Below are 25,043 nucleotides of genomic sequence, written 5' to 3'. Positions count from 1 at the left end.
GCTTTCTTGCTCAGCCGGCTCACAGTGACAGTCGTGGCTTGTTTTGCTCACCAACGCGCGCTCTTGTGTGTGTGCGCGCTTGTGTGTAGATTGAGTGGCAAGCCTTTTTCCTCAACCCCAATCTTCCAACGGAGGGTGTCGACAAGATTCAATACTTCAACTCCAAGTTCGGCAAGGAGCGCACACAGGCGATGATGGCCCAGATGAGCCAGCTCATGGCCTCCCTCGGCATTCCCTTCCAGTGCGTCCCTTTGATGCTGGATTCACCATCGCCCACTCTGTTGTTATCCCGCACAGCTATCCACACGACTACTCCCATAGTGTCCTCGCTCTGCTCTTTGCACAACCTTCCTGTTCAGCACTCATTCCTCTCTCTTCGCTCGGGTGTTTGACCTCTGCAGGGCGGGAGGCCTAACTTCCAACACCATTGATGGTATGTCCTGGAATGATTCGCGGGTCACATGCGCAGCTGTACTGGAGCTTATACGTCCCGCTCGGCTCTCTCGCTTTACATTCCATCTCCAGCCCACCGCATGTCTTGTTTGGCCAAACGCTGTGGCAAGCAAGACCAGCTCATGCAAGTCTTCTTTCGGAAATACTTTTCCGAGGTTAGCCTTGATCGTCAGCCGGTGCCACCATTTGCACCGTACTCGCACCTTGGGACACAGGCCGAGAAAGACTGCTGCGCTCAATAACATGACTGTCAGCGCAACCAAAGTCAGGTTTCACACCCCGCTAGGCAAAGAGTCGGGGCACTTTCTCGTCCACCCACGCAAACACAAAATTCATCATCATCATCATTTTCATCCATCATCTCATGTTTGTCATGGCTCCCTTCCCTTAGGCTCAGTGCCTTGGAGATCCCCAGGTGTTGATTGCGGCGGCCCATGAAGTGGGCATCCCTGATCCGGAGCAGGTGATTGAAAAATCCTGTCGCATGATGCCCGAGCTTCAGCAGGAAATCATGGAGGTGGGTTGCTTCTTTTTCGTGCCTTGACACACATGTCCTTTCTCCCTTCTTATTGGAAGGAAGCGCTGCAACCTTGCTTTGGCGTCGGCTCGCTCGACTCACCTCGTGCTTGCCTACGCCTTGCAAACGCTCTTTTAGAGCAAAAAAGTGCGAGGTGTGCCGCAGATCACCATTGGTGGCTGCATCACCTTAAATGGCGCCCAAGAACCTGATGTGCTTGCCAATGCAATTGAGGTTTGTCATGTCACCTTTTTTTATCCACCAACCTGCCCTGGGGGATGACAGCTTGACCTCTGTGGCCCTCATTCATCTGTCACGCTTGTGTATTCATGTTTGGCATCAGGAATGTCTTTCCCGAGGCGAATCTTTGTCAAGTGACTCGCAAGTTATTTCAAGCGATATTGGTTGTCGTTCATAGAAACCTGTGCACGCAGTTGTGTGCTGGGTACTCGTTTGATTTTCCGGTTCTCAAACCCACCAGGATCGCGTGGTTCTGTGTGTGGCGATGCGCATCATGCCCTCGCAGGGCCCTGCATCAGCCTTGGACTGGACCCTCGTTGCTATTGTGTGTCTTTTCTTCATTCAATTTGCTTCTTCAGCGACAACTGTCTGCGGCAGCGCCCAGAAGCAATTGAACAATGTCAAGTCGTCATTCCGTCTCCCTTTTGTTTTTTTTGCAAATCACGACCATTCCATGTCATCCGAATCTTGGCTATGATCGAGCGCATCGGGGTCCTCGTCGTCAATATCATCTTCCAAATCCTCACCAAGGTCCGGCACAAAGGCACCTTCAGTCCAGCGGCTGAGTTCCCCAAATAGCTGCGGATCAGCCTTCCAGCCCAATACGGACGCGTGGGCTTGAGTCTACAGCAAACGGACACGGCGAATAAGCAACGGGTCCACAGGCCCCTAACTCTGCGGCCCGAGCAGCTGCGACGCCCATCCTCACCGAAAGGTCGACCGCGGTGGGACCGGCCAGATAGCGCCGCCCACTTGACGGCTCATCCGAATCGTATGGATCAACGTCAACATCACTCTCTTCGTCAGGGTAATCATTGCGCCAATTGTCCTCTGCGCCAGCAACCATGGGCACAAAAACAGTGGTGAGGTGTCATCCACTCGCAATGGTCAAGTATGGTCAGCGGTAGTGGTGATGGGTTCTGTTTTGCTTTCAGGGCAAAGGTGGCACAAGAAAGGTGTGTACCTTCGTTACTGTCGTCATCATCAGAGTACTTTGGTTCATCAGCGTCGTCGGGCAGACTATCAAACCATTGTTGCATCTCCAACCTGAAAAGCAACGCGCGTGTGTTGGGCGCGTGAGAAGAACCATGACAACAGGCCGGCGCTTTCCCCGTGAGACTGGGCAACCCAGCAAGACATACTCGTCGACAGAAAAGTCAATGTTGGCATCGTCGGTAGTCACATAGTAATCGTAAACATATTCTGAAGGCGCTTCTTGTGTTTGCACGGCTACGGGTAGCAAAGCGCAAGCAGGAAGGTTTGAAACAAAATTGCTCGATGTTGCTGGGTCCGAGCCAGGCGAGACGCCAAAAAACACCGCCTCGTGAAGCACGTACGAGGCTCTGTATCTGTTGGGCGTCGGATGCTGGTGGCAGGGCCGGTTGTGCCAGGTAGCCGAGATAAAATGGCTTGCCGGCGCGTGGTGGCGGCTTGGGCGCGATATCGCTGGGCAAATGGTACAAATGTAGCAGCAACACGCGAGGAGTCAGGACTGTTGCGACCAGGCCCGATATGTGGTCGCAAATACTTGAAGCCACGGGTGTTTCAAGGAAAAAAAGAAAAAGAAAAAAAAAAAAAAAAAAAAAAAGAAACAAACAAACTGGAACATATGAACAGTTGGGATGAACTCACCTGCTCGGCAGCATCAAGGGTGCGCGAGACGAGAGGGATGCCATTGGCAGAGAGTGTCATGGCGGACATGATGTTTGAAGCACGGTCGGCCTGAACACCAGCCGTTTCAATCTCAACAAGTTGAACATCATCGTCTGAGGTGGGGTCAGTTCCTGGGGTGGTGGAAGATGCCGGGGGTGATGGTTGACGCTTAGCCGCGGCTCGCTTGGTATCGGGTGCCGAGTCCTGCTTGGTGCTCAGCGAGCCCAAGACGCGAACGGCTTCAACTTTTTGAAACCGAGCTTTGCGCGCCCGTGTAGCTGCCGCAGACCCCGTGTTGCTACGGTGTGTGCCAAATTCACATGCACAATAAAAGAATAAAATCAAATCGGACGGCCAGAGTGGAGGTCATCAACGGTTGGGCAAAAACGCACTGTTGCTTGACGCTTGCGCCGGCGCGCTCCTTGAGTGCACTTTTGCTGCCGTGCGCCTTGAAGAGTTCGGGGTCCTGCTCTTTAATTCGACGCTGCACAGACGTAGGCAGAGGCCCACAGGCCCGCAGGGTGAGTATTGGCATGGCCACGGAGGCAAGTCTCTGTGGCCGGGGGGCGGGCAGGCGCACAAACCAGCAACTCAGATTGGGACGGGCCCGTGTCTTGGTTGGCGCGCACAGTCTGAATTCGATGATAGACAGCGTCTATAGAGCCGTCACAACCAAGGTGAGATGTGTCGAGCAAATCAGGGGATAGCAACGCATGGCACGGGCACGCACGCGAGACTTGTTTGGAGCGCTTGCCCTGCAGCTCTGCAAAGGAAAAGCAAGGTTCAAAGCGAGGTGGATGAGGTGACCAAGCGAGTTGGCAGGTTGACACGCTCAATCAGATTCGAAGCACGGGGTCCAGGGGCACAGCGCGTTGGTGCAGCGACTGACCAAAGGCCTGCCAAGGGTCTTCATCGTGTCGCCTCTTGACACGCACCACCACACGTCGCGGCCCAGCTGCCGCGGCTACCGAGCCCTGAGGCTCCATCTTCGCCGCCAAGTCAGCAGCGGTTGCGTCCGCCATTGCACCAAACCACCCTGTCACGCCTGCCACGCGCTAGCGCACTGCCTCTCTCGAACCGTGCTGTCGACGCTGGTCTCGTCGTCAATCGGTGTGCGCAAACAATTTTTTAAAAATTAAAAAAAAAAATTACATGTACATGTACATTTACATGTAAAAATAAAAAGTGTACAAAAAAATAAAAGTGTGACCTTGTATTTGTTGACTGACAATCAACTTCACGTGATGATTTGAACAGATAAAACCTCAAAGTAACTAGAATATGAAGATTTAGTAACATCTACAAAGCGAACAGATGTAGATAAAATACGACTAAACGTATAATCTGACAATGTTGTTGCAGTGAAAAAGCCGTCAAGTTGTTTTCGTCCAAATTTATTTTATTTTTTCTGTCCGTCCAGTGGGACACGCACGCGCAGAGCATCTGAGGTACGATGGCGTTGGGGCAGGGCGGTGGCTCGGTCAGTTGGATGGATGCCCTTGATGAGTAGCGGCAAGGCAGTCATGGGATGTATCATGGTGGGTTGAGCTGATCTCTGGTGGTGGCATAGGTTTTTTTCGCCAAAGCTATAGAGTCTGGAGAGAGCCTAGGCTGTCCAACAGGCCGGGTTCCAAGAGGCCAAACGACCGTCACAATGCCCGCCGAACGCCATGAGCTGTCGCCTGGCATCTTCATGCTCCAGGTTTGAACCCATGCCACCCCGCTTGGCTCCTTCTCCGACGTGCCTCTGGCTACAGGCACATGAGCAGATGGACAATATGGCTCACCAGCCGAGTGCACGCTGCAGGAACGGCTGGATGAGCCGACGCGGATCACGTACACCTTTGAAAATGAGACCGACGACGAGGTGGACATGTCCATCGAGCTCACTGGGAGCACCAACGTCGAGTATGCTTCTTGTTCACTGTGCCTCCCACAGCCAGCCAGATATCTTGCCTGCCAAGCCATCACAATCTGAATCGATAACAGCCTTGACCCTTGTCCCGATCTCATAGGTTTTCAGATCACTCCATGGTCCGCAAGGTCTTCATGGGCCCCCGTACCTCAAGGCATGGAGGCACTGTGTTTGTACAAGACCCAGGCAAGGGTTGGAAACTCAACACCAACTTCAAGTTCACCATGCGCTCGCGCCCCAAGCCCCGCGATTCCCAGCCCGCAAACCGCGACCCTTCACCACAACCACGCGGCCACCACGAGCAGCCGAGGCGGCAGCCACAGCAGTCACCCACCACCCACCGGGATCGGCTCGAGACGGATCCTCACCCCAACCCAGATCATCACCCCCATCGACAGACGCAGCCTTCCCATGGTCCTGGTGACCGACATCCCTCGCGCGCCGCCGATCTCCACGGCTACGACCAAACCAATAAGATGGGCGTGGCTGGTGAGATTGCCACCGAGGATGGGAAAGCGCGCACACACGCCACGGGCGAAGACCTTCTCCATGGCGACCCCCTTCCCAGTGGAGAAACCACAAAGTTGGTTGCAAAGCTCATTGCGCGCTGGCAGCCGTTGCTGAATTGCTTACGAACATTTTTGTTTGTGCCACCCGTAGGAAGGAGCTCGAGCCCAATATCACCCTCGTTCGAGTCAAAACAGAAAATCCGACCATGTATTCACAGCTTGCTATCCCGCTGCATGTTGGTGTTCATAAACCTTTCAACTCGTCCCGGCTGACTCCAATCCACGACGCCCCGCTCCCCCCTGCTCGTCAATGACAGGTTCTACTTTGCCATTGACAATCGCACTCAAATGACCGTCGATCTGACCGTGGACATTGGCGCCTCAGACAACATGGGGTTCGACTTTGTCACCACAAGCTTTGCCAACCTCTTTTTCCCAGCGAAATCCCCATTTGCGAGATGAATCCTGCCTCACTGGGAATTCACGTTTCTTCTAGCGTGACCGAGGGTGGTACCGTGCTCCAGGGCGAAGCTGTGCCAGCGACGCTCAAGCTCATCGGCTCTTGCTACGTGCTTGATGAAAGGTACTCAAAACTCATTTGAACCCCTGCCCCACTGCTCATCAGGCCTGTTTGGCCACGGCAGCCATCAGCCTCATGTCCTGCTGCTCACAACAACATGGTACACCGACTGGCTCTAGGCGTGGCTGGTCCCTGTCAACCAAATTATCCTGGCGCAAGCGCCAGCCCTCGACGCAATACCTGCGTAAAATGGCTGACCGCTATGAGACGCTTATCCAAGCTGACCTTGATGTCTACAAAACCACGCCTCTCTTCCAGGGCGATGATGGCCTGACCCTGCAACAGCTCGTCTCTGCTTGCCAGAAGGTTTGCATCATCTCCCTCGACTCCGAAACACAGCACAAAGCATTGTAATGCCATCTTCGTATCAGCCATGGGGCTCCGCACAGCCTGTCCAAGCGCATTGACCACAATGCCGCTCAGCTCAGCTCAGCTCAGCTCAGCTCAGCTCAGCTCAGCTCAGCTCAGCTCATCTTCGGCCCTTTTGCTTCCCTTAGGCCAACGTCAAGTTCATCGACACTGAGTTTGTGCCCGACGACGATGCTCTTTATGCTTCAGACTCAAATATCAAGAATCCAGACCTGCCCATCACCTGGCAGCGCGCCGCGTACGCCCTGCGGCACTCACTGTTCCAACAACCGTCGCCACCCATTGCATACTCATAATTCACATGTCAATAGAGAGTTTTTTAAGCACGACTGTGATATTTTCATCAAGAACGTAGAGCCCGGTGACATCAAGCAGGGGCGGCTGTCGGACTGCTGGTACAATTGACTCGCTTGCGCATCCTTGCACGAGGCAGCCATGGTGTCGGGCTGACATTGCGCTGGTGCACGCGCGAGCTGACGCATTCTTGGCTTCTGCATTGAATCTTAGGCTCTTGTGCTCTTTGGCAGCGCTGGCAGAATTTCCCACTCTGGTTGGCTTGAGCAACCAATCTTCGCCTGTGCCATACCGTGCACACTAGTCTTGGCTCACCAAGCCGCCCTTCCTGTGCGAAAATCTGGGCTCAATGACATAGATTACGCGCATGTTCAACACTCCGCCGCCATCTGCTCGCCAGGCACATATTGATGTCGGAGCATACGAGGCATGTGCTCGACCTTGGCAAAGCCTTTGACCGCGTCCTTCGTTGACTTGATTTTGCCTTGACGGGTGTTTTCCATTACGTTGACCGGTAGATCTTCATGTATCGTCACGGTGAGCGCCGCACGGTGCGCGTGGACGATTACATCCCCGTGCTTCCCACATCCGGTCCGATCTTTGCCCGAGCACACGACAACGAGCTCTGGGTGCTCTTGCTGGAAAAGGTGTGTTGGTGGCTCCTTGGCCTATTTGTGCCACCCATGCCCGGCCAACACTTGCATTTGGTGCTCCAATGCTTCATAGGCGTATGCCAAGTTGTCTGGCAACTACGAGATGTTATGTGGTGGACTCGCCTACGAGGCTCTCATGGACTTGACCGGGTGCCCAACGGAATCCTACTTTCTCGATCAGCTGACCAAAGAAGAGGTCTGGGATCACCTCTCCTTGGCAGATAGTGCCAACAACGTCATGACTGCTAGGTATTGCAAGCACAGGCACACCAATGCGCCTTGCTGGCTCGAAAGGGGCCGAGCGCGCATACTCAACTGCCACGTCTTGTGCAGCGTACCAGGCGAGGACAAATGGAGCAACGTGGAAAATAGGGACCTGGGTGGCCCCGGCCTTGTTTCTGGTCACGCATGTAAGTGCCTGTGATCTGTTCTGGGGCTTGATCGCATTCCTCATTATGCCGGCTGTGAACATTAACCCTTACGACCACCTATCCCACAGACTCTCTCATTGGTGTGTACAAATCCAAGCGGGTACGTGCGACAGTTTGCGTGTGACTTTTGTTAGCGTAGCCTTGTGTTGGCGTCCCCTGCCCCCCCTTTTTTTTTGTTTTGTTCAGCGCTTTGTGGCGTGCCTCCCAGTTCCATGGCTCTCATCATGCTGCACCACTCGTGTGAATGACCCATCTTCAGGGTCATCGCTTAATTCAGCTCCGCAATCCGTGGGGTGAACTTGAGTGGACTGGCGACTGGTCCGACAACTCGCCCCTCTGGACGTACGTTCTCTCAACATTGACCCGAGTATGCAAGCTTGTTGTTCTACACGCTGACCAGGATCACCTTGGCAATGCAGTTCTGATATGTTGGATGAGGTCAAGCCGACGCGCAATGCCAAGGATGGTGCGCTTCATCTTCTTGTCTGTCATGGAATATATGTGTGCCATCAAGCATTTTGCGCACCACCTCCAACTTATGACCTTGGGCCATCACAGGCCTCTTCTGGATGTCTCTGGAGGACTTTTTGCAATATTTCTCGGCCATCAACATCTGCCACGTGTGCAGCGGTGAGGCCCTTTGGATGTTGGATGGTCAAGAATGAACATCATTTCGCGAGCAAAGTGCTGATTCGACATCTGCCCGCGCACGTCCCTAGCTGCCGAGGGCCTGCCATGGCGCGAGTCTCGAGCTAAAAACATTCTGAATGTACGGTAACTCTGAGTTTAAGGTTTGACAACCAACAAGTGTCCAGCTTGAGTCTCAATGCTGGTCATGGTCCCTTGTTTGCAGCTCCAAGATCAGCAGCGGCCGACCGTTCCTTCCTTCACCGTGCGCAGTGCCACCGACTGCCTGGTAAGCAACGGATATGGTGTTGTACAGCAAACGTGACACGCTTTGCACCCGAGGAGGGTGGTCCAATGTTCTCCTGTTGTGCTGTAATCTGTTTCGACATGATGCTCTAGGGCTGGATTTCGTTGCACCAGGACGATGAGCGTGTGCTGCACGGTCAACCTTACGTTGATCTAGCTTTGATTGTCTTGCTGTACACACCCGATGGCCAGCTCAGCTTTGTTGAGGCTGCATCTGGCAGCTGGACACGTCAGACCCAGCTTCGTCTTCAGCTGCAGCAAGCCACCTATCACGTGGTGCCCTTTACGACTGGGTAAGATAAGCACGGACTGTTGCAGATGTACCTTCCCTCCCGCTCTCTCGTGTTTGCTCCAACAAATTCTTGTTCTCGTCTCATAGCAAAGCGTGTGACAATTTGTTATCCTAGGCGAACACACGATAAAGTGGCATACCCTCTACCCTCTGCCAACGTCGGTTTGCGTGTGGTTTTGCTTGATTCACATGAGTACTCTACCAGATGACGAATGAGAGCGCACGCAAAGCACACGCCTCGTTTGCTCACGCTGGACGGCTCTTGGTTCTGCTTTGCTACAAAACGTGGCAGGTGTTTGATGCCTCACACCTGCTGAGCAATAAATATCTCAGCATTGTTTGGGAGGTCTTCCGCCGCTATGACCTGGTTGGTGGCCCTCCCTTGTGCTTCACGGGGTGGTGACTGAGTGAGGTAGTTTATGGTCATCGCCTGGTCGTGCGCCAAATTAGGATATGAATGGGTTCTTGACGCCTGAAGACTTTGCCCGCCTCGCGATGCGAGCCAAACTGGTTGCGGTACGTGGCATACTTACCGGCGAGAGAAGGTACCGCGCATACCCTTCCCTGCTCATTCACGTTGGTTTTCAATAGAGTGAGCAAGAGGCGTATGATGTGGCCGAAACTTTGGACCAGCGCGCGGGAGCGGGCATCACGCGTGACGGCCTGGTGACCTTCATTTCACGTCATAATGAATCGGAGATCCACGAAGCCCTGCTGTAGGTTGTTGCGGAACAAACTTCTTTGAGGATGTTTTCGAGCCTCATGAACGGCGTGCTTTCTTTTGTGCCGCCGTGACAGGAACCTGGGCTACTCTCAGGACCTCCAGACCACACAAGAACGATCTGTGGTCCTCTCGGTTCATTCCACAGCCAATGCCCCCATTGTGCAGGTAAGCACTTTGCTCGCGCGTTTGCTTTTCGATCGGGATGAACATCGCATTGACATGAGTCTGTGTGCGTAGAACGCCTACGATCAAGAGCTGGAACATAAGGCCTTGGAATTGGTAAGAGCGCTCACACTTGCTTGTGAATCCTTTTGGGAACTCTCACGTTTGCGGTGTTCTGATTACAGTGGATCCGCGCCCGAGGTAAATCAAAGGAATACGACAACGGCAAGCTCCTCGTGTGGGAGCTGGGGCGAGGCGACAGCGGCACAACCATTGCAGTCGAAACGTATGTTGCTGGTCTAATTTCAACTCCGAACTTGAGTGGGAAGCGCTGTGCCTAACTTGACGGCCTTTTCACAACCCACAGGCATTATACACGCGAGGCCGAAGTCACGATTGACTGTTCGGGATCCAACAACGTGGCGTTTTCCAACGATAACCCATGCCTGGTTAAGGTGTGTTTGTTTGTGCATGGTCAGCAAGCTGGACTGACTGGTGTTTGTGCGAGCCTGGTTGCGCGACCACCTGTCACATGGGTTTGTGTTTGCGGTGCTGTGGCCCTCGACACCACTTTGTAGCACGTGGAGCCAGGCAAGATGACCATCTTTCACCATTTGTCGCCCTTGGACCCGACGAAGTCCTGGCGCTGGACATACCAGCTAAACCTGCGGGTCTAAGCTGGGTTCTGACCAATTTCGACCTTCTCTTGGGAAAAGAACACAGTCTAGTCCATCGCTCACTCAGAACCATCACATCTCAGCGTGCTTTTTTTTTTTTCCCTGCCAGATCTGGAGATCAAGGAAGCCAGCCTCCTGGCCCCGATCCAGCCAAATCGCGTGTGTACATCAAAAGAACAAAAAAACGAATCGGTGCCGATGTTGTAATACCGCCAACCACATGGCCATGGACGGTCTGCAACATCTTTTAAAATCAATTCTAAAATTAAGCTAAACAACACTATAGAATCCGCATCAACCTCTCCATACCCTTCAACAAGTGCGAATTTGTTCCCAGAATTGCGCGAAATTTTCATTGAAAATCGAATTTTTTTTTCTCAAATTTCGTGTCAAGACGGCAGCCATGGAGCCGGAAGCCAAGCAAGCCAAGCTGCTGGCTCGACCTGCGCAGGCGCGGATGGACAAGTTTTTGTCATGGTGAGGATGTGCTGCTCTTCTCACTGGCTGGATGTGACCATGGTCCAGGGACAGAGGTTGGCGCGCACGCATGCCTGGTCTCACGCAGCGCTGGGGCGGCAGGTGCACTTCCATGAACATTACGATCAGCCCCAACGTCAAGGTGACCGCGGATGACGTGGTGCACGGGTTTGGCATGGTAGCTGCCACCTCGCTGGCCGAAGGAGACGTTCTTTTTGAGATTCCACGCAGCGGTAGGCCCGTTTCTTCTTGTTACAACCCGGCTTGCCTTGGAAACGACCGATCTTGCCTCAGCCGCGCTGATGATGGGCCAATGAACATGTGCCGTGTGCTCCCGACATGCCTGGCATCCATAGCCTTGATCACCGTGAACAACTCCCAGATCAATCAACAGCTGTCAGAAATGGCCGCGGCCTGGGCTGAGGAGGAGGACGAACCCGAGGATGGCGATGGAGATCCTCGCCAGTGGACTCAGCTTGTTTGTGCCATGATGGTGGAGAACACGGACCCCGCGTCCCGCTTTCGACCCTATCTCGACTTTTTGCCCGATCACACAACGCTTGCTCATCCCATGTTGTGGACCAGCGCCGAGCGCGATCAGCTTCTGGCTGGCTTACGTCTTGCGCAGGACGTTGAGAATGACCTTGAGATGATCAACTCTCATTTTCAAGAGCTGGCTCTTCCCTTCTTGCGCCGCCATGCGTTTCCTGCTCTTGCAGAGCTGTCAGGTTTGTCATTTTCTTGTGCCCGTGATGAATGTCAATCTGACCTTTTGAGTTGCGTGATTGAGCTCTTGTTCAAGGGCGCATGTGCTGATTTTGGCTCTGCAACCACAGATGAGGACCTGCGTCGCAACTTCATGGCCTTTGCCGCTGTGGTCATGGCCTACAGCTTCACGGATGACACCACGGGTGAGGTGTGCATGGTGCCCGTCGCCGATATTCTGAACCATGTCACGGGCAAATGCAACGCCAAGCTTTATTACGCCAAGGACGCTCTTCAGGTCGGCGATCGATCACATGAGCAGGCTTTGCTCCTTGGTCAGCCACTGCTGACCACTCATCCGTTTGTTTTTGTTGACGTGTCCCGCTCTTTCAGATGTGCGCCGCGGCATCCATCCCTGCCGGTGCCGAGGCAAGTGCTTCATATCTCAGAGGGGGGCTCCTGGAATCTTGCACCAGCACGGGGCCAATTTGCGATGATAACGTCTTGCTTCTCCATAACACCTGGTTGCCGCAGATTTTCAACACCTATGGCTCATTGGACAACCAACAATTGCTGCAAAAGCACGGCTTTGTGGAGCCCACCGGGACGCCCTTTGATGAGTCTATCTTACCCGTTGAGGAGCTGGTGGCTGCGCTGCGTCCGTCTTTTGAGGGCGTTCTTGACGACGCGGCCGTTGAGCGCAAGTTGGATCTACTCCTCGAACGAGGCTTTGCTTCCGGTTGGTTTCGCACTCCAACGCCACGCTACATTGCTGGATCTCTCTCTTTCTCTCTCTCTCTCTCTGTACCCCACTTCTCACACACCTGTTCTTCTTGTTGAGCAGGTCCTCCCGCCTACTGTGCGCTTGGCCGCATCGTGCTCGAGGACATGCAAGATCACAATCGCAACTTTTTGCGTGCCATCAGCATTCTTGTTGCCCGGCCCGAGCAGATGGATGCTTTGGAGGAGGCTGCTTACACAGCCGAGGGCTATGGCTCAGACGAAGAAGATGACGATGAGGAAGAAGGTGAAGGCGAAGGCACCCAGGCCTCTGCGGCAAGTGGGCACCTTGGTCGTGACGCCACTTGCTTTACCAACTATCTCAAGGTCCAGGAGGATCCCGTCCTCCGCAAGTTGCCACTGGAAGCATTGGGGGCTGTGCTCGAGATGATGCAGGAAAAGATTGACGCAAACCAAGCACGGCTGGCAGCTTTGGCGTCCAATCCATCATCCAAAGTCCTGGGTGTGTCCCAGCTGCTGCGTGACGACTCAGCCGTCTTGACCTCTTGGCGACAGATTGCCCTTGAGTAGGCTACCACCTGACCACTCACGCATTTCATGACGTATTGCCTCGACTCCACCAGCCCTGTCTGATCTGCGTGTGTTGGCGACAGCTGAGAGTAGCATGGTTCAATTAAAATTTCCAAAGGAATTAGCTTTCCACACATAAACACACACACGCACGCACAAAAAAAAAAAAAAAAAAAAAGATGGCCGTCTCGTGAGGCGTTGCAGAATAATATCTTTAAAAAGACAAATGATGCCGTTAGGGGCACAGAATTGCATGGCAATTATCCACAGGCGCTGTCTTAGGCGTCGGAATAGGGCTGCAGCGCAGCCACTGCTTTAATAAGCCGCTTGCGGTGGCCTAGCGCCGTGACCTCCAGTTCCTTCAGGTCATCCTTTTCCAGATCGAGCAGCTGCTCCCCGGTGATATCATTCTCAACAAAGCTTGAGACGTATTGCTCAAGCTGCAACCAAGTGAGAAACTGACCAACTTGCTCAGCGGACCAAGTGTTGGCTGGCAACGGCAACCCTGAGGGATGGGGGTCCGAGTCTCGCGATACAGCAACTGCAGAAGAGGTGGCTGGCCCACCGCCGCGAAAGGTGGGGGACATGGTGCGTGATGCCGTTCCACTGCTGCCTGCGGCACTGGCTCTAGCCGTACTGTTTTGTGAAGCATTGGGGCCAGCAGCAGGAACGCCAGTACTCAGAGGTGCCGGAGAGAAGAGCGGTTGGCTTAGTCGTGCTTGCGCCCGCGACGTCGGCTCAGCCTGCATCGTGTTTGGACGCACGTAATTGGATGGAAACCAGCCCTCACCACCTTTGTGCTTTCCTCGCCACCACCCTCCATCGGGCGTCTCAAGCAAGGTGACAATGGATCCGGGTTCCAGTTGCAACTCATCTTCAAACTGAGCCTGGCCAAACGAGAACGCACAAACGTGAACACAGGCACACCAAGGCGAGAGCAGAAGCGAGCTGCAGGGTGTTATTACGGTGTGCCAGGAAATGGTTCAGGCGCATAAAAGCGCAGCAAGTACCTCGTAGGCATAGATGACGCGAGCACTGATGGCTACCAGATCGCATTCTGGGGTGACGTGGCTGACTTGTGGGGAGCGGCCTTTTGGTGGAGGGGGAGCAGACCGGTGGGGACGCGTTGCGGGCACAAGATCGCTCACTTCTGAGCTGGAAGTTGAAGCGACTGTTGAGCGTGATGAACGCGGATCCAAGAGTTTGGCCAAATCAGCCATAACCATGGTAGCGGCCGGTGCCTCCTCTGTCGGAAGAGGTGGAGCTGGTCCTAGATCATCGCTCTCCACATTATCTGCCGGCAGTGACGTTGGCGGAGTTGAGTCTGCAGGCGGTGCATGGACCCAAGCGCGAGGCGGGGAATCCGTCGCCGGTGGTGGTTGAGGTGCTTGAGCTGGTGACTCAGCCGATGACGAGTCCGAGCCTTGCAACTCAAAGAACGCCTCGGGCGGTGGTGGGAGCTATGAGAGAGAAGGCAGCAGCAAAGGTATTGCGGCGTATTGAGCCAGCTCCCCAGCCTGCATCAGTACACATGCTGAAACTCTGACGTACCTGCATCGTAATGGGCCCAGAGTCGGGTGTTGCCGGCTCAAAATCGAGTACCGGTGGTGGGGGGATGAAGAAATCGCCATCGTCTATGCCCGTCCAGGCCGGCATTGATACAACCCCGAAATGTAGCGTGAGAAGCGCACTTGATTCCAAGAGGCGGTAAGATGTGTGGGGGAAGGAGGGAAGCAGGCTGGAGAGGGAACGAAAAGGGGAAAAAAAAAAAAGAAAAAGAAAGGGGGTTTGAGCACTGTGCAAACCTGGGGCATCCACTTGATCGTCGCTACCGGCAAAGTCGTCCAGAAGCGGTGGTGGCGGCAGCGCAAAGTCGAGAGCAAAATCAATCTCGCGGCGTGCAGCACTGGGCTTCGACACGTTCCCGGTCTTTACAGGCGAGGATGGTCCTTCTTGCTTGTCAGACTGAGCAGACGCCGGGACAACGCTGTCAGAGGTAGCAAGGGCAGGCTTGGGCTTGGTCGGCACGGCTGGCGGCGCTCCTGCGGGGCCAGCTGAAGGACCTACGGCCTTGGGCTTGGGTTGTACCGGTGGGGGGCGTGCTACAGCGACTGTGGATGGCTGGTTTGAGCCAGCATTTGAAGTGGTTTGCGGAGTGGGCACTGTGACGGGACCTGCTACAATCTCTCGCGAGTCGCGGGTCGAGCTGCCTGGTAGAGCGGGCATGGTGGCGCGTCGTGGAACACCGGCCATCATGACTGGACTGCTGGACTTGGGTTCAGCGATGCCTGGAGTAGATCCTGCAGGCGCCTCGGGAGAACCGTTCAAAGGCGGGCTCGTCAGTTGTTCCTGTTGTTGGCGATGCTGCGTAATGTGAGCTGGAGCAGCAGAGTCGTCTTTAAGACGCTGGAGCAGGTCTTGAATATTGGCGGGTTTGGGAGGCGGGGGTGGGGCATCGTCCCCTTCGTCATCAGTCGTGTCCATATCCGAGTCCAGTGAACTATTGCTGAGATGATCATTGCTTTGATGTGGCAAGGCTGCTACCGGCGGGGGCTTGCGTAGAGACGCGGCCAGCTGCATCGAATTGAGCGTATTGGCGCGAGGCCGAGGGGGTGGCGAATCGTCCTCAGGCCGATCCATGGTATCGCCACGTCGGAAGGTGGCGGTGGCAGCGGGGGAGGTGGCAACCGCAGCCGATGTTGCGGCCTTGATGCTGGCCTGGCGGCTAGGCGCGTCACCAATGGAATTGGAGCGTTCGCGGCGGATACCCGAGAGACGAGAATTGGTCTTTCGCAATGATATTCCCATGCGCTCAGCTGCGGTCTGGGTTGAGTCACCGAGGCTTGTGCCGCCTTCAGTCCCGGAGGAAAGCACTTCAGACTCGGGCTCTTTGTCGTCTAGAGGGCGCTTCGGCGTGGGCTTGAGCTTGACATCGTGCAGTCCACGCAGAAACTCAGGTAGGGCACCGTCCTCGCGCGCACCCGCAGCGCCCACCAAAGGACGGGGCGTGGAGGGAGCAGACCGGAGCTTGACGTTTGCTAGCCCCGCAAGGATGGATCCCATTGGAGGAGGTTGAGACCCTGGACCGGGGCTCGGGCCTGCACTTCGGCCGCCTTGAAGAACCGGTGCAGGTGGAACGTGGCGAGCGTTACCGGCACTGGCGAGTGCCTGCGCCGAAGGTACGGGTGGGGGTGGAGGTGGAGCCGCACCAAGTGGTCGCTGCACCTTAGGTTGAACGCCGCGCGGTGGTGTTTGGGCAGTGAACGCAGCGACAGGTGGTGCAAAGGGAGTCAGATCAGCGGCACTGCCTGGTCGGCTCAGTGAAGACCGCCGTGCGGGTGGTGACGGGGGCTGATTGCGGGTCGGAGTACTCGGAGGAGTTGGAAACGTTTTCATCGTCGATGAAGGCTCACCGTCAACAGTAGCTTGTCCCGAAGAGGTTGTGGCTGATGGGTGAGCTGGGGGTGGGGCTTGGTTGAGGATGGAGGCTAGCGAGGGCGGCGCGGGCGGCGCGGGCGGTGTGTGGACCGGCGTGTTGATGTCGAGTGGTGCAGGGCGTTGAAAGGGGCGGTGCTTGCCCAGACTCTGTGCTGGAGCAGTTTCCGAACGCTGGCGTGCCTCGAGGGCGGACTGCAGCAAGGCCGAGGCAGGGGGCTTGACGGTCTCCATGGGCGGCCGAGGAGAAGTTTGGGCTGGTGACCCGTTCAGGCTAGAAAATGCACCGTCAGGCCCAGGAGAGAGGCGCCGAGCGATGCGAAAGGCCACCACGTCTCCACTGCGTTTGATCTCATCAACCACCTAATATTGCAAAGGTAGAGACAACAGTCAGAATGACAAGATTGACGAGCTTACGTGATGGGATGACAAGGGAAAGGCGGTTGCCGCCTTGACGGCACACATGGCCAGGCGAACATGAAACGAAAGGGACGAGATCAAATATCTCGAATACAAATGCGCACACCTTGCGGTGACTCCAGAAGGACACGTCGACGCCATTGAGCTCCAGAAGGCGGTCACCGGCCTGAAGGCCTGGGATCAAAATGCAACACGGCCGGCCGGTGAGAGGCGCAGGTTGGCGCAAGCGCAATTTCGGCGCGCAGAGACCTACCGGCCCGGGCGGCTTGGCCATCTGGGTCCACGTTGCGCACCCATTGGCCCTGAGCCGTTTGCTCAGCGGCACTGCCATAAAAGAGGTTGTAAGTGGTGAGACGAACGAGGGCATGGTATTTTGGGCAAGCACGGGCCAGCGCCCAAGACAAATCAAGATGGCGATCCCTGAAACGAAAATACCTATGCGTAGCACCACTGAGTCGAAAGCCAAAGCCTTTGTCTCCGCGCATGATAATGAGGTCCATCTTGCCCTCGGGGGCACGGCCATTGCGCTGCGGCGTTTTGTCCTGCTCGCGGAGCTGGCGAGCTCGCACATCTCCTTGATCAAGCTCGGGCACCGATCCAGAGGCATGAAAACGCTTGGCGTCCACAGTTCGCTTTGTGCGGGGCGTGGCCACTGTCGGAACCATGTACACGGGCTCTGCGGCGTAGCGAGAGATGCTATTGGCATCAAAACTGCGACAGGCCTTGGCAAACTGTGCACAAGACGGTGGTCGTGGATCAAACATGTCAGTACGATTGAGGCAAAGAGGCTGCTATAAGCCACCAAATAAAACACGCCTCGAAACGGTGGAAAAAAAAAAAAAAAAGTCGATCGAGGCAAGCGGAACTACATGGGAAAAAAGGAAAAAAAAAAAAAAAAAAAAAAAAAAAAGGAAAGGCACGTACATTGGCTGAACCGGCTTTCATGGCCACGTCTGCAGGGGTTTCACCGGCGCGATTCTTGAGGCGTGGGTTGGCGCCTCGGCGTAGGAGAACGACGGCAGCTTTGCCTTGGTCCCAGGTCGCACAAACATGTAAAGGGGTATTGCCCGTGGTGTTGATGGCATTGATGTCGGCCTTGTACATGAGCAGCAGTTCCATGTGGGCCTCGTGGCCAAAGCGGGCGGCTTGATGGAGTTCTGTCCAGCCTTGATGGTCCACGAGCCCAACCTCACAGCGAAACTTGAGCAACAGCTGGGCAGCGCGGACTTGATTGCTGCCTCCGCCCGTCATCGCACAGTGGTAAAGGGCAGTCAATCCTGGAACAGGTTGAGGGAGTGACATAATGAGCACATGATAAGAGGAGAGACCGATGGTACCCTCTTATTCAAGACCAGGGCGCAGCTACAACAACCGTACCATCTTTATCGCGCATGTCAGGTGAGCCGCCAAGACCAAAGAGCTTCTCGACAAATTTGAACATGCCACGGGTCGCAGCCTTGTGCAATGGGGTGAGGCCATCGCGGGACCGAAAGTCAAGGTGAGCACCGCCGTTGTAAAGAATGACGAGCATGTCAACGTCGTCGCCTTTGGCTGCAATGGTCAGAGGTGTTTCTCCACTCTCATCGTCCACCATGTTCGGATCAATGCCCTGTGGTCGGTGGTATGATGTTTGGCACAGTGGCCAGACAGAAAGGGGTGAGGCAGTGAGACCAGAACGTTTTGAACAAAGTTCAGGGCCAACGGCTGTGGGCATGGACGCACTTTAACCAGCATATTTGTGACACGCTCGTAGTTGTGCTTTACAACGGCATCGAAAAACTAGCGCAAAAGTGAAGAAAGGGCAATGCAGAAGGCGAGGTGGAAGGTATCAGGAAGAAAGTCTGGCTCACAAGCGGCAGGGGACACTGGACGCTTTGCACACCTTGCGAACGTTGGCGCGCGAGTGAAGTTTGGCCAGGCTCTTGCTGGTGGTGGGCAGGGAAAGGTAGATGCGACGCTTCAATTTGAACTGACATTCAAGGGAAGCGAGTGGATGGACATGAGGGCCAACAAGACGAAGTGGGTAAACCGGCAGGATAGCCTGCCTGAGTCCAACAGGAGGCCTTGACGCGGTCACCAACCTGCAACTCTGACACGGGGCCAGCAAGGCCATAATCCCCCAAGAGGCGTTCCTCGCTCAGATACTTGCCCGCTCGGCCGTTGGCCGGAGGCAGGTAGAGGCCATAATTGATATTGCCGGGAATGTCCTAATGCCAGAACCAGATGAGCGAGGCGCTCGTATGAAACGTTGGCGCGCGGTGGAGGAACATGGCTGAGACAGGCAAAGGGCACCTTGGCCAATTTGTTGAGGACAAGCTGCTTGGCTGTCCAAACAGTTTCTGTCTTGTCGAACACAAGACACTTTTGAAGCTCTTGTTCGGGGATGCTCACACGACAAAGTATGGTGTCGTCATTGGTGAGGGCGGCGGCTACGGCCGAGGCCGAGGCTTGGGGGATGGCATCGGCCAGGCGCATGGGCGAGCCCGTGGCCGAGCTGGTTTGTGGCTGGGCCATCTGCTGGGCTGTGCTTTCGCCCGGAAGGCCGGCGAAATCAACTCCGCGATGCTCGCTTCAAGCAGGATGAGGAGGAGCCCGTGCGCAGTGGGATGGCGGGGCTCCTCCCTCCTTGTGCACAGTCACAGATTGTCTGGTGGTCTCAAAACTTGGATTGATGCACATCAAAGCCGTGCCTTTGAGTGTATGCAAGTGCGAGCGCGCCTATGCACTCAACAGTGACGATCCCTGGAGAACGCGGCCGGGCGCTGATATGAGCGGACGGTCCGCTCCGCAGACGCGCCTTGCGCTTCTGTTACAAAGAAGCGTGTTGCCTCCCTACGTGCTGCTGCTATAGTTTTGGTTGCTGTTGCTGTTGTTGCTGCCGTTGCCCTGCCGTTGCCTGCTGCTGCGGTTGTGGCGGTTGCTGCCTGCTGCGACAGCGGCAGTGGCTGATGTCGGCATACGCACTGCTGTGCCGTCAGTCAACTTGCGGGCAGCGCGCAAAAGAGAATGGGAGCGAGACCGCGATGATGTCAGAGGTATAACCGCCCAGAGTCGGATGAATCAAGTTCCAGCCTTACAAAATGGTAAGCCTGCAGAGATACATGTAAAGTGCCAGCACAAAACAGAGAGACGAAAGCAGTTGTGCAACCTAAGAACGCCCAGATGTTTCATCTGACATCAGGCCGAGTCTCCGAGTCTGCCCGGGAACCAGCGAGACTCGCCATTTTCTGCTGACAAGTCCGAAAGAATCTCAGCGGAGACTGGAAGAGACTCGGCATAAGCAGCGGGCAAAAAACTGCGGACAAGTCGGAATTTTTCTCTCTCTTCTCTCTCTCTCGCGCACCGACGTTCCGTTCTGCTGCACACCATGCACCATGAGTGTGTGTGTCCTCTCTCTCTCTCTAGAGTGTACCTCGTTGCCGCACACGCTTGTCATGACAGTCGGTCTTGGCATGCCAGTGTTGAGCTATGCGAGGAAAGGGAGGAAGGGACACATTGTCGGGCCAAGACTTTGAGTAAACCACCGGCAAGCTGGTGTGGCCTCTGTAAGAAGGAGTATCCCGTGTCCCGGGTGGTGCATTTCTTCCTCCGTGTATTGGCGGCTGCGCTGCCAAATTAATCCGACGCACCCGTAACTGTTGGAGTTTTGGTTCAAGGACACCGCCGGAGTGGACATTTGTTGTTGTCGTCGGCGCCGTCATCTTGACCGCCGGTGCTGACTCGTTTGATCATACGCGACATTCCACGACAGCCCATTGGCTTGGCAAGGCACCCTGAGTGGTGTGGGCAACGACTTGACGCGGCTGCAGCCAGGCGTCTTCCTTTTCTTCTTCCCAGTGACATCGCCTCCTGGCAAAACGCATCGCCATGAACCATGCCGAGCCGCGACTGGCCACGCCAGCCGAAGGATGGCACGCCAAACCAGGTACGCACCATCGGCACTGCTTTGATCTCCCGTACCTCGCCCCACTTGCCTTGCACCTGCCGATACCAAGTGGCCGCATGACCAACGCGTGCTTACATCTAGAGCCGATTGAGGCGCTGTTCTCGTATGAGGCCGCGCATGACGATGAACTCAGCCTGACTCGAGGCGAGCCCATCCATTTCGTGCATGCCTGCGATGACGGCTGGATCCTTGTGATTCGCGCAGCGCACGTCAAGCTCCTTGAAGAAGCCCGGCCTCGCCTTTCTGCCGAATACGGTGCCTGCCTGGGTTGGGTGCCCTCCAACTATACTTCCTATGATCCTTCTGTGCTCGACCACAGCGGTGCCGCTGGAGATGCAAAGGACACGGAACCCGACTCTGACGAGGAAGAAGGCATGACCAACGACCACGAGGTTAACGTTGTACCCGACGCGCTTGCGGGCAAGGACAATGCCCAAATTGTAAATTCGATTGACGCCGGCCAGGCGGCACCCTCGACCTTATCCGCTCAAGGGTCTGCCGATCTCTTTGCCGAGACAGACAATCTCAATGCCGACGAAGCCGAAGCACAAGGCATGCACTGGAAGTCCGTCTCGGGCATTGCCTCAAAGCGCTCCTCCACGAGTCAAGCGAGTCCCGACGCCAATTCAGGGTCTGCAGCGCCAGTGTCACCGCCAGTCGAGGCGGACGACACAGTCCAGAGGCCACAGCCCGGGCGCCAGCTGTCACAACAAGCCCTCTCGCTATACGATCTGGCTCTGCAATCGTCTGAACCGAATTCGGTGACGGCCGTGGTTCAAACTCACCAAAACCAAGCCGCTGCTACTGACCCGGAACCCACAATACCGGAGCCTCTGGCCGCGTCGACAGTCCGCCCTTTAACAAACGCCAGCTCCTCCCCGGCCACTTCAGCTAGCACTCCCGCCGCGGCTGTTGATACGCTGGCTGATTCGATCCATAGTCAAGCTGCCCAAGGCAATGTGCAAGCTGCTCCGGTGAAGACCCCGGCCGCCGTGATGAACACGGAAACCACGCCTTCCTCGAGCATGGAAGCTCCCGGCTCACCTAAACGGGGCCGAGCCCCGCTGCCGCAGGAACGACCGTTGCTCTACGTGGACCCTCAAGACGCGCTGCACAAGGGCAAGCAAGCCCCGGCCCCGGCCGTGACTGACGAGCGAGGCGTCGTGCTCAAGACGCAGGCAGACGTGCGTCGCCACTGCGTGATTGCAGAGTTTGACTGCGATGCTGAAGAGGCCGATGAGCTTGCCTTTTGTAAAGGCGACGTGATTGTCCTCCTGCAGGCGGATCTTGAGAACCCCTGGTGGGAGGGCTACCGCTTTGGGGAAACCCGCGAATCCTCGGGCTTATTTCCCTCCCACTACATCCGTCGCCTCAGCCCGCACGAGGCCCAATTCTTACACTCCATGCTTGAAGGCAACAGCGTCCGTGCCCCACCTGCCATCGCCAGCACCCTCGCCCACGGTGCTTCGAATCATGAGCTACCGATCAAGCACAGCAATCACAAACGCACCAGCGGAACCAACCTCTACGAATCACTGGCCCTCCCTGCCCCGCGTCCCAACCGCAAGGCCCCGCCGCCCCCGCGCGATCAAAAGCCGTACCGCCGACGTCGCTCGTCATCAGCCTCGGCCAGTCGCCGCAAGTCCTCGACCCAGCTGACTCCTGCAACGGCGGCTGCACCTCGAGGCATTGACGAGGCCCAACCGTCTGAGCACCGTGCCTCGGGCTCTGCCATGGCATCAAATTCAACGGCCGACAACCAGCGGTGCCCAAGTTTGCCAGCAGCGCGAACGGACCAGCCACCCACTTTGCCTCCGCCCCGATCCGTTGCGCCCAGCGACGTGCTTCCTCCCGTGGTACCCGAACGATCTTCTTCCATTCGCAAAAAGCCACACCGCAAGAGACGCGGAGTCTTTGGGTTGTTTGTACGTCATCAGTCAAATGGTCAGTCAAACTCGCGGAAAGCAGCCAGCCCGCACAAACCCCGTGAGCGCCGAAGCGGCCCTGAACCCGAACTTGAGCAGCGGCAGCCGTTGTCGCAATCCACCCATGCACCAGAGGTGGATCCCGTACAGCGTCGCAACAAGATACCTCAGAACAAGCGACCTGTGCCACCATCACCCGCAGACGGGACCCTCGCCGATGGTCATCGCGCCTCGACTGGGAGTGACCACCAAAACTCGCGCACTCCACGCTCAGCTCCAAAGCCTGGTTTGGTGGAGCGCGACTACAGGGCCACTTGCCCTGACGAGCTGACCCTGCATGCCGGTGCCACCGTGACCGTCTTGGACACGACAACAGATGATCGACGTTGGCGCGGGCGCGACGCACAGGGCTGCGAGGGCTGGTTTCCGGCCGACGTCGTTCAATTGATTCAACGTCGGTCGAGGCCTGCAAGCATCCTGATGCCCAGTCCGGCCTCATCATAATAAGCGTGGTGCAGAGCGTGTCTCAATGAGTGACGAGTTGCCGACCATCGTTGGGTCCACGCTCGGTTTTAGCCCGCGTGCCGGACCGACATGGGTTGCGCTGCCCCCATCATGACATTGTATTGCATTGTGTATGTTCCATATATAATATGCTATCTTTTATGCTGTTCTTGCGATCTGCCTTGACAGTCTGTGCCCATCATCTCCACGCTGCTCCGCGGACCAAATTGATGGCCTTCATCGCATGACCATAAAACGCTCGACTTGATGAGCCACACTAACCCAAGCGAATGATACGCTCGTCCTTCTGTTTCTATCTCTTCACTTCTCCCATTTCTCTCTTTACCGGTGGTAATTGCTGTTTCTTTGATCTGTGATCTGATTTCTCTCTCTCTGCTCACTCTGTTCTGCTGCTCTCTCTCTCTCTCTCTCTCTCTCTCTCTCTCTCTCTCTCTCTCTCTCTCTCTCTCTCTCTCTCTCTCTCTCTCTCTCTCTCTCTCTCTCTCTCTCTCTCTCTCTCTCTCTCTCTCTCTCTCTCTCTCTCTCTCTCTCTCTCAAATGACGACGATGAGGGTGCAGCGGAGAGGGCGGCATTGGGGCTGGGGGTTGCTGGTGGTGGCGCTGTTGGGGACGTGGGGGTGGGCGAGTGATGGCTTGGAGTTGCATGCACTGTGTGCTGTGAATGGAGCTGGCTTTGGGAATCAGCATCGTGAGTATGTGGGATGTGCGGCCGTGGCGGAGCAGCTGCAGCGGAGTCTGACCCTGGGTCCGTTCCTGATTAATCAGTTTCACGAGCAGCGGGTCATTCATACGCATGAGAATGCCCGGCGCTATCTGGAGCTGGAGCAAGTGTACGATGTGGATCGACTGCGCGGTCACGTACAGCTGCACACCGCCGCAGCGTTTCGCGCCGCGTGCCCGCTGGACGAGATTATCGTGCTGGATCTGACGCCCGAATCCAAGCGCAAGGCGTCGGATCGCAACACCCAGTGCCTGGCACTCCAGAGCGTCGGCTACGACTGTCCTACGCACCTGCGCCACGTGAATCGCCCTGATCGCGTGTACTTGGCCGGTCTGCCCGATGTGTTGGCCGCCGAGGGGTTGGCGACGCACCGGTGCCTTTTACTCCTGGGAAGTTTTAAGTTTACAAATCAGCTCGTGTCGCGCTTTGTGCGCAGCCGTGCCCCCGCAGAGGCGCAACTCGTGCAGGAAACTTTCTCTTGGTTTTATCGCGTGGACAGGCTCCAGCAGATGGCCGTCCGGTACATGTCCATGGAGCTGCGAGGCGAACCCTTTTTGGCACTGCACCTACGATTCGAGGAAGAGAAGTGTCGGTACGGCCACAACAACCTGGGCCTGCCGATGCGAGCCAAGCCACCTCGCGAAACGGGTACCGCCATATGCTTTCGCTTCTGGAATCCCAACGAACCTCCCACGGCCTGGCTCCCGCTGGCCAAAGTCATGGAATTTGTGGCAGCCCGCGCTCGCGACCAGGGTGCACGCCGGTTGTTTTTGGCTTCGGACAACCAGGCGCATTCCTTTTGGACGGCCATGTCTCGAGAGGCGCGCATGCACAACCTGACCCTCGCTCCTCCTCTCTGGGAGGCTGCAGCCTATTTGGAGCACCGGCAGTTTGAGGATAACATCGAGCTCATGCTGGTGGAACAAGAGCTTTGCCGGCGCGCTGCCCACTTTGTCGGTACCATCAGTAGCACGTGGAGCGCTCAAGTTGCTGTGGAGCGGCGCATGCAGCGCCAGGCTGACTCGAGCTGGCTTGGAGGTATTGGCAATCTACCCTCACCCGAGCCCGTCGGCGTTGCCTATTTCCCGTGATGATCATAATAATAATTATTATTATTATGGTGATCATATTATTATTATTATTATTATATGAATGCTATCGTGTTGTGAGCGCTTG

The 25,043-nt window shown here is 55.9% G+C and overlaps 5 protein-coding genes across 5 annotated transcripts; 3 read left to right on the top strand and 2 right to left on the bottom strand.

The window, feature by feature from the left end:
- Nucleotides 1–1,651: 1,651 nt before the first annotated feature.
- MONBRDRAFT_28172 (uncharacterized protein) lies at nucleotides 1,652–3,885 on the bottom strand (the record flags this gene model as incomplete). The annotated part of the gene is made up of 10 exons (XM_001748562.1): nucleotides 1,652–1,834; nucleotides 1,920–2,041; nucleotides 2,175–2,257; nucleotides 2,353–2,440; nucleotides 2,548–2,656; nucleotides 2,843–3,161; nucleotides 3,256–3,347; nucleotides 3,448–3,518; nucleotides 3,594–3,626; nucleotides 3,753–3,885. 10 exons carry the CDS (start codon nucleotides 3,883–3,885, stop codon nucleotides 1,652–1,654), a joined length of 1,233 nt encoding a protein of 410 aa, XP_001748614.1.
- Nucleotides 3,886–7,332: 3,447 nt separating this feature from the next.
- On the top strand, nucleotides 7,333–12,895 carry MONBRDRAFT_33774 (uncharacterized protein; the record flags this gene model as incomplete). The annotated part of the gene is made up of 24 exons (XM_001748632.1): nucleotides 7,333–7,432; nucleotides 7,517–7,593; nucleotides 7,683–7,714; nucleotides 7,874–7,956; nucleotides 8,034–8,080; nucleotides 8,173–8,244; nucleotides 8,334–8,383; nucleotides 8,468–8,530; nucleotides 8,641–8,840; nucleotides 8,955–8,997; nucleotides 9,132–9,206; nucleotides 9,290–9,355; nucleotides 9,431–9,555; nucleotides 9,638–9,728; nucleotides 9,801–9,842; nucleotides 9,911–10,011; nucleotides 10,093–10,180; nucleotides 10,304–10,396; nucleotides 10,797–10,879; nucleotides 10,928–11,112; nucleotides 11,236–11,607; nucleotides 11,716–11,882; nucleotides 12,119–12,323; nucleotides 12,429–12,895. Exons 1-24 carry the CDS (start codon nucleotides 7,422–7,424, stop codon nucleotides 12,893–12,895), a joined length of 2,838 nt encoding a protein of 945 aa, XP_001748684.1. The 5' UTR covers nucleotides 7,333–7,421.
- Nucleotides 12,896–13,173: 278 nt separating this feature from the next.
- Nucleotides 13,174–19,264, bottom strand: MONBRDRAFT_28170 (uncharacterized protein; the record flags this gene model as incomplete). Its single annotated transcript, XM_001748561.1, has 14 exons — nucleotides 13,174–13,782; nucleotides 13,906–14,355; nucleotides 14,447–14,529; nucleotides 14,701–15,933; nucleotides 16,309–16,693; nucleotides 16,857–16,924; nucleotides 17,004–17,074; nucleotides 17,186–17,481; nucleotides 17,675–18,027; nucleotides 18,128–18,359; nucleotides 18,473–18,529; nucleotides 18,633–18,719; nucleotides 18,832–18,957; nucleotides 18,998–19,264. The coding sequence occupies 14 exons, from the start codon at nucleotides 19,262–19,264 to the stop codon at nucleotides 13,174–13,176; spliced, it is 4,317 nt and encodes a 1,438-aa protein (XP_001748613.1).
- Nucleotides 19,265–20,617: 1,353 nt separating this feature from the next.
- MONBRDRAFT_10841 (uncharacterized protein) lies at nucleotides 20,618–23,125 on the top strand (the record flags this gene model as incomplete). The annotated part of the gene is made up of 1 exon (XM_001748631.1): nucleotides 20,618–23,125. The coding sequence occupies one exon, from the start codon at nucleotides 20,618–20,620 to the stop codon at nucleotides 23,123–23,125; it is 2,508 nt and encodes an 835-aa protein (XP_001748683.1).
- A 567-nt stretch (nucleotides 23,126–23,692) lies between these two features.
- MONBRDRAFT_10840 (uncharacterized protein) lies at nucleotides 23,693–24,958 on the top strand (the record flags this gene model as incomplete). The annotated part of the gene is made up of 1 exon (XM_001748630.1): nucleotides 23,693–24,958. The coding sequence occupies one exon, from the start codon at nucleotides 23,693–23,695 to the stop codon at nucleotides 24,956–24,958; it is 1,266 nt and encodes a 421-aa protein (XP_001748682.1).
- Between the last annotated feature and the right edge of the window lie 85 nt (nucleotides 24,959–25,043).

Source organism: Monosiga brevicollis, genomic scaffold, assembly GCF_000002865.3.
Source record: "Monosiga brevicollis MX1 MONBRscaffold_24 genomic scaffold, whole genome shotgun sequence".
Lineage (NCBI taxonomy): Eukaryota > Choanoflagellata > Craspedida > Salpingoecidae > Monosiga > Monosiga brevicollis.
Note: the sequence above shows the minus strand (reverse complement) of the source record. Positions and strands in the feature narration are given on the sequence as shown.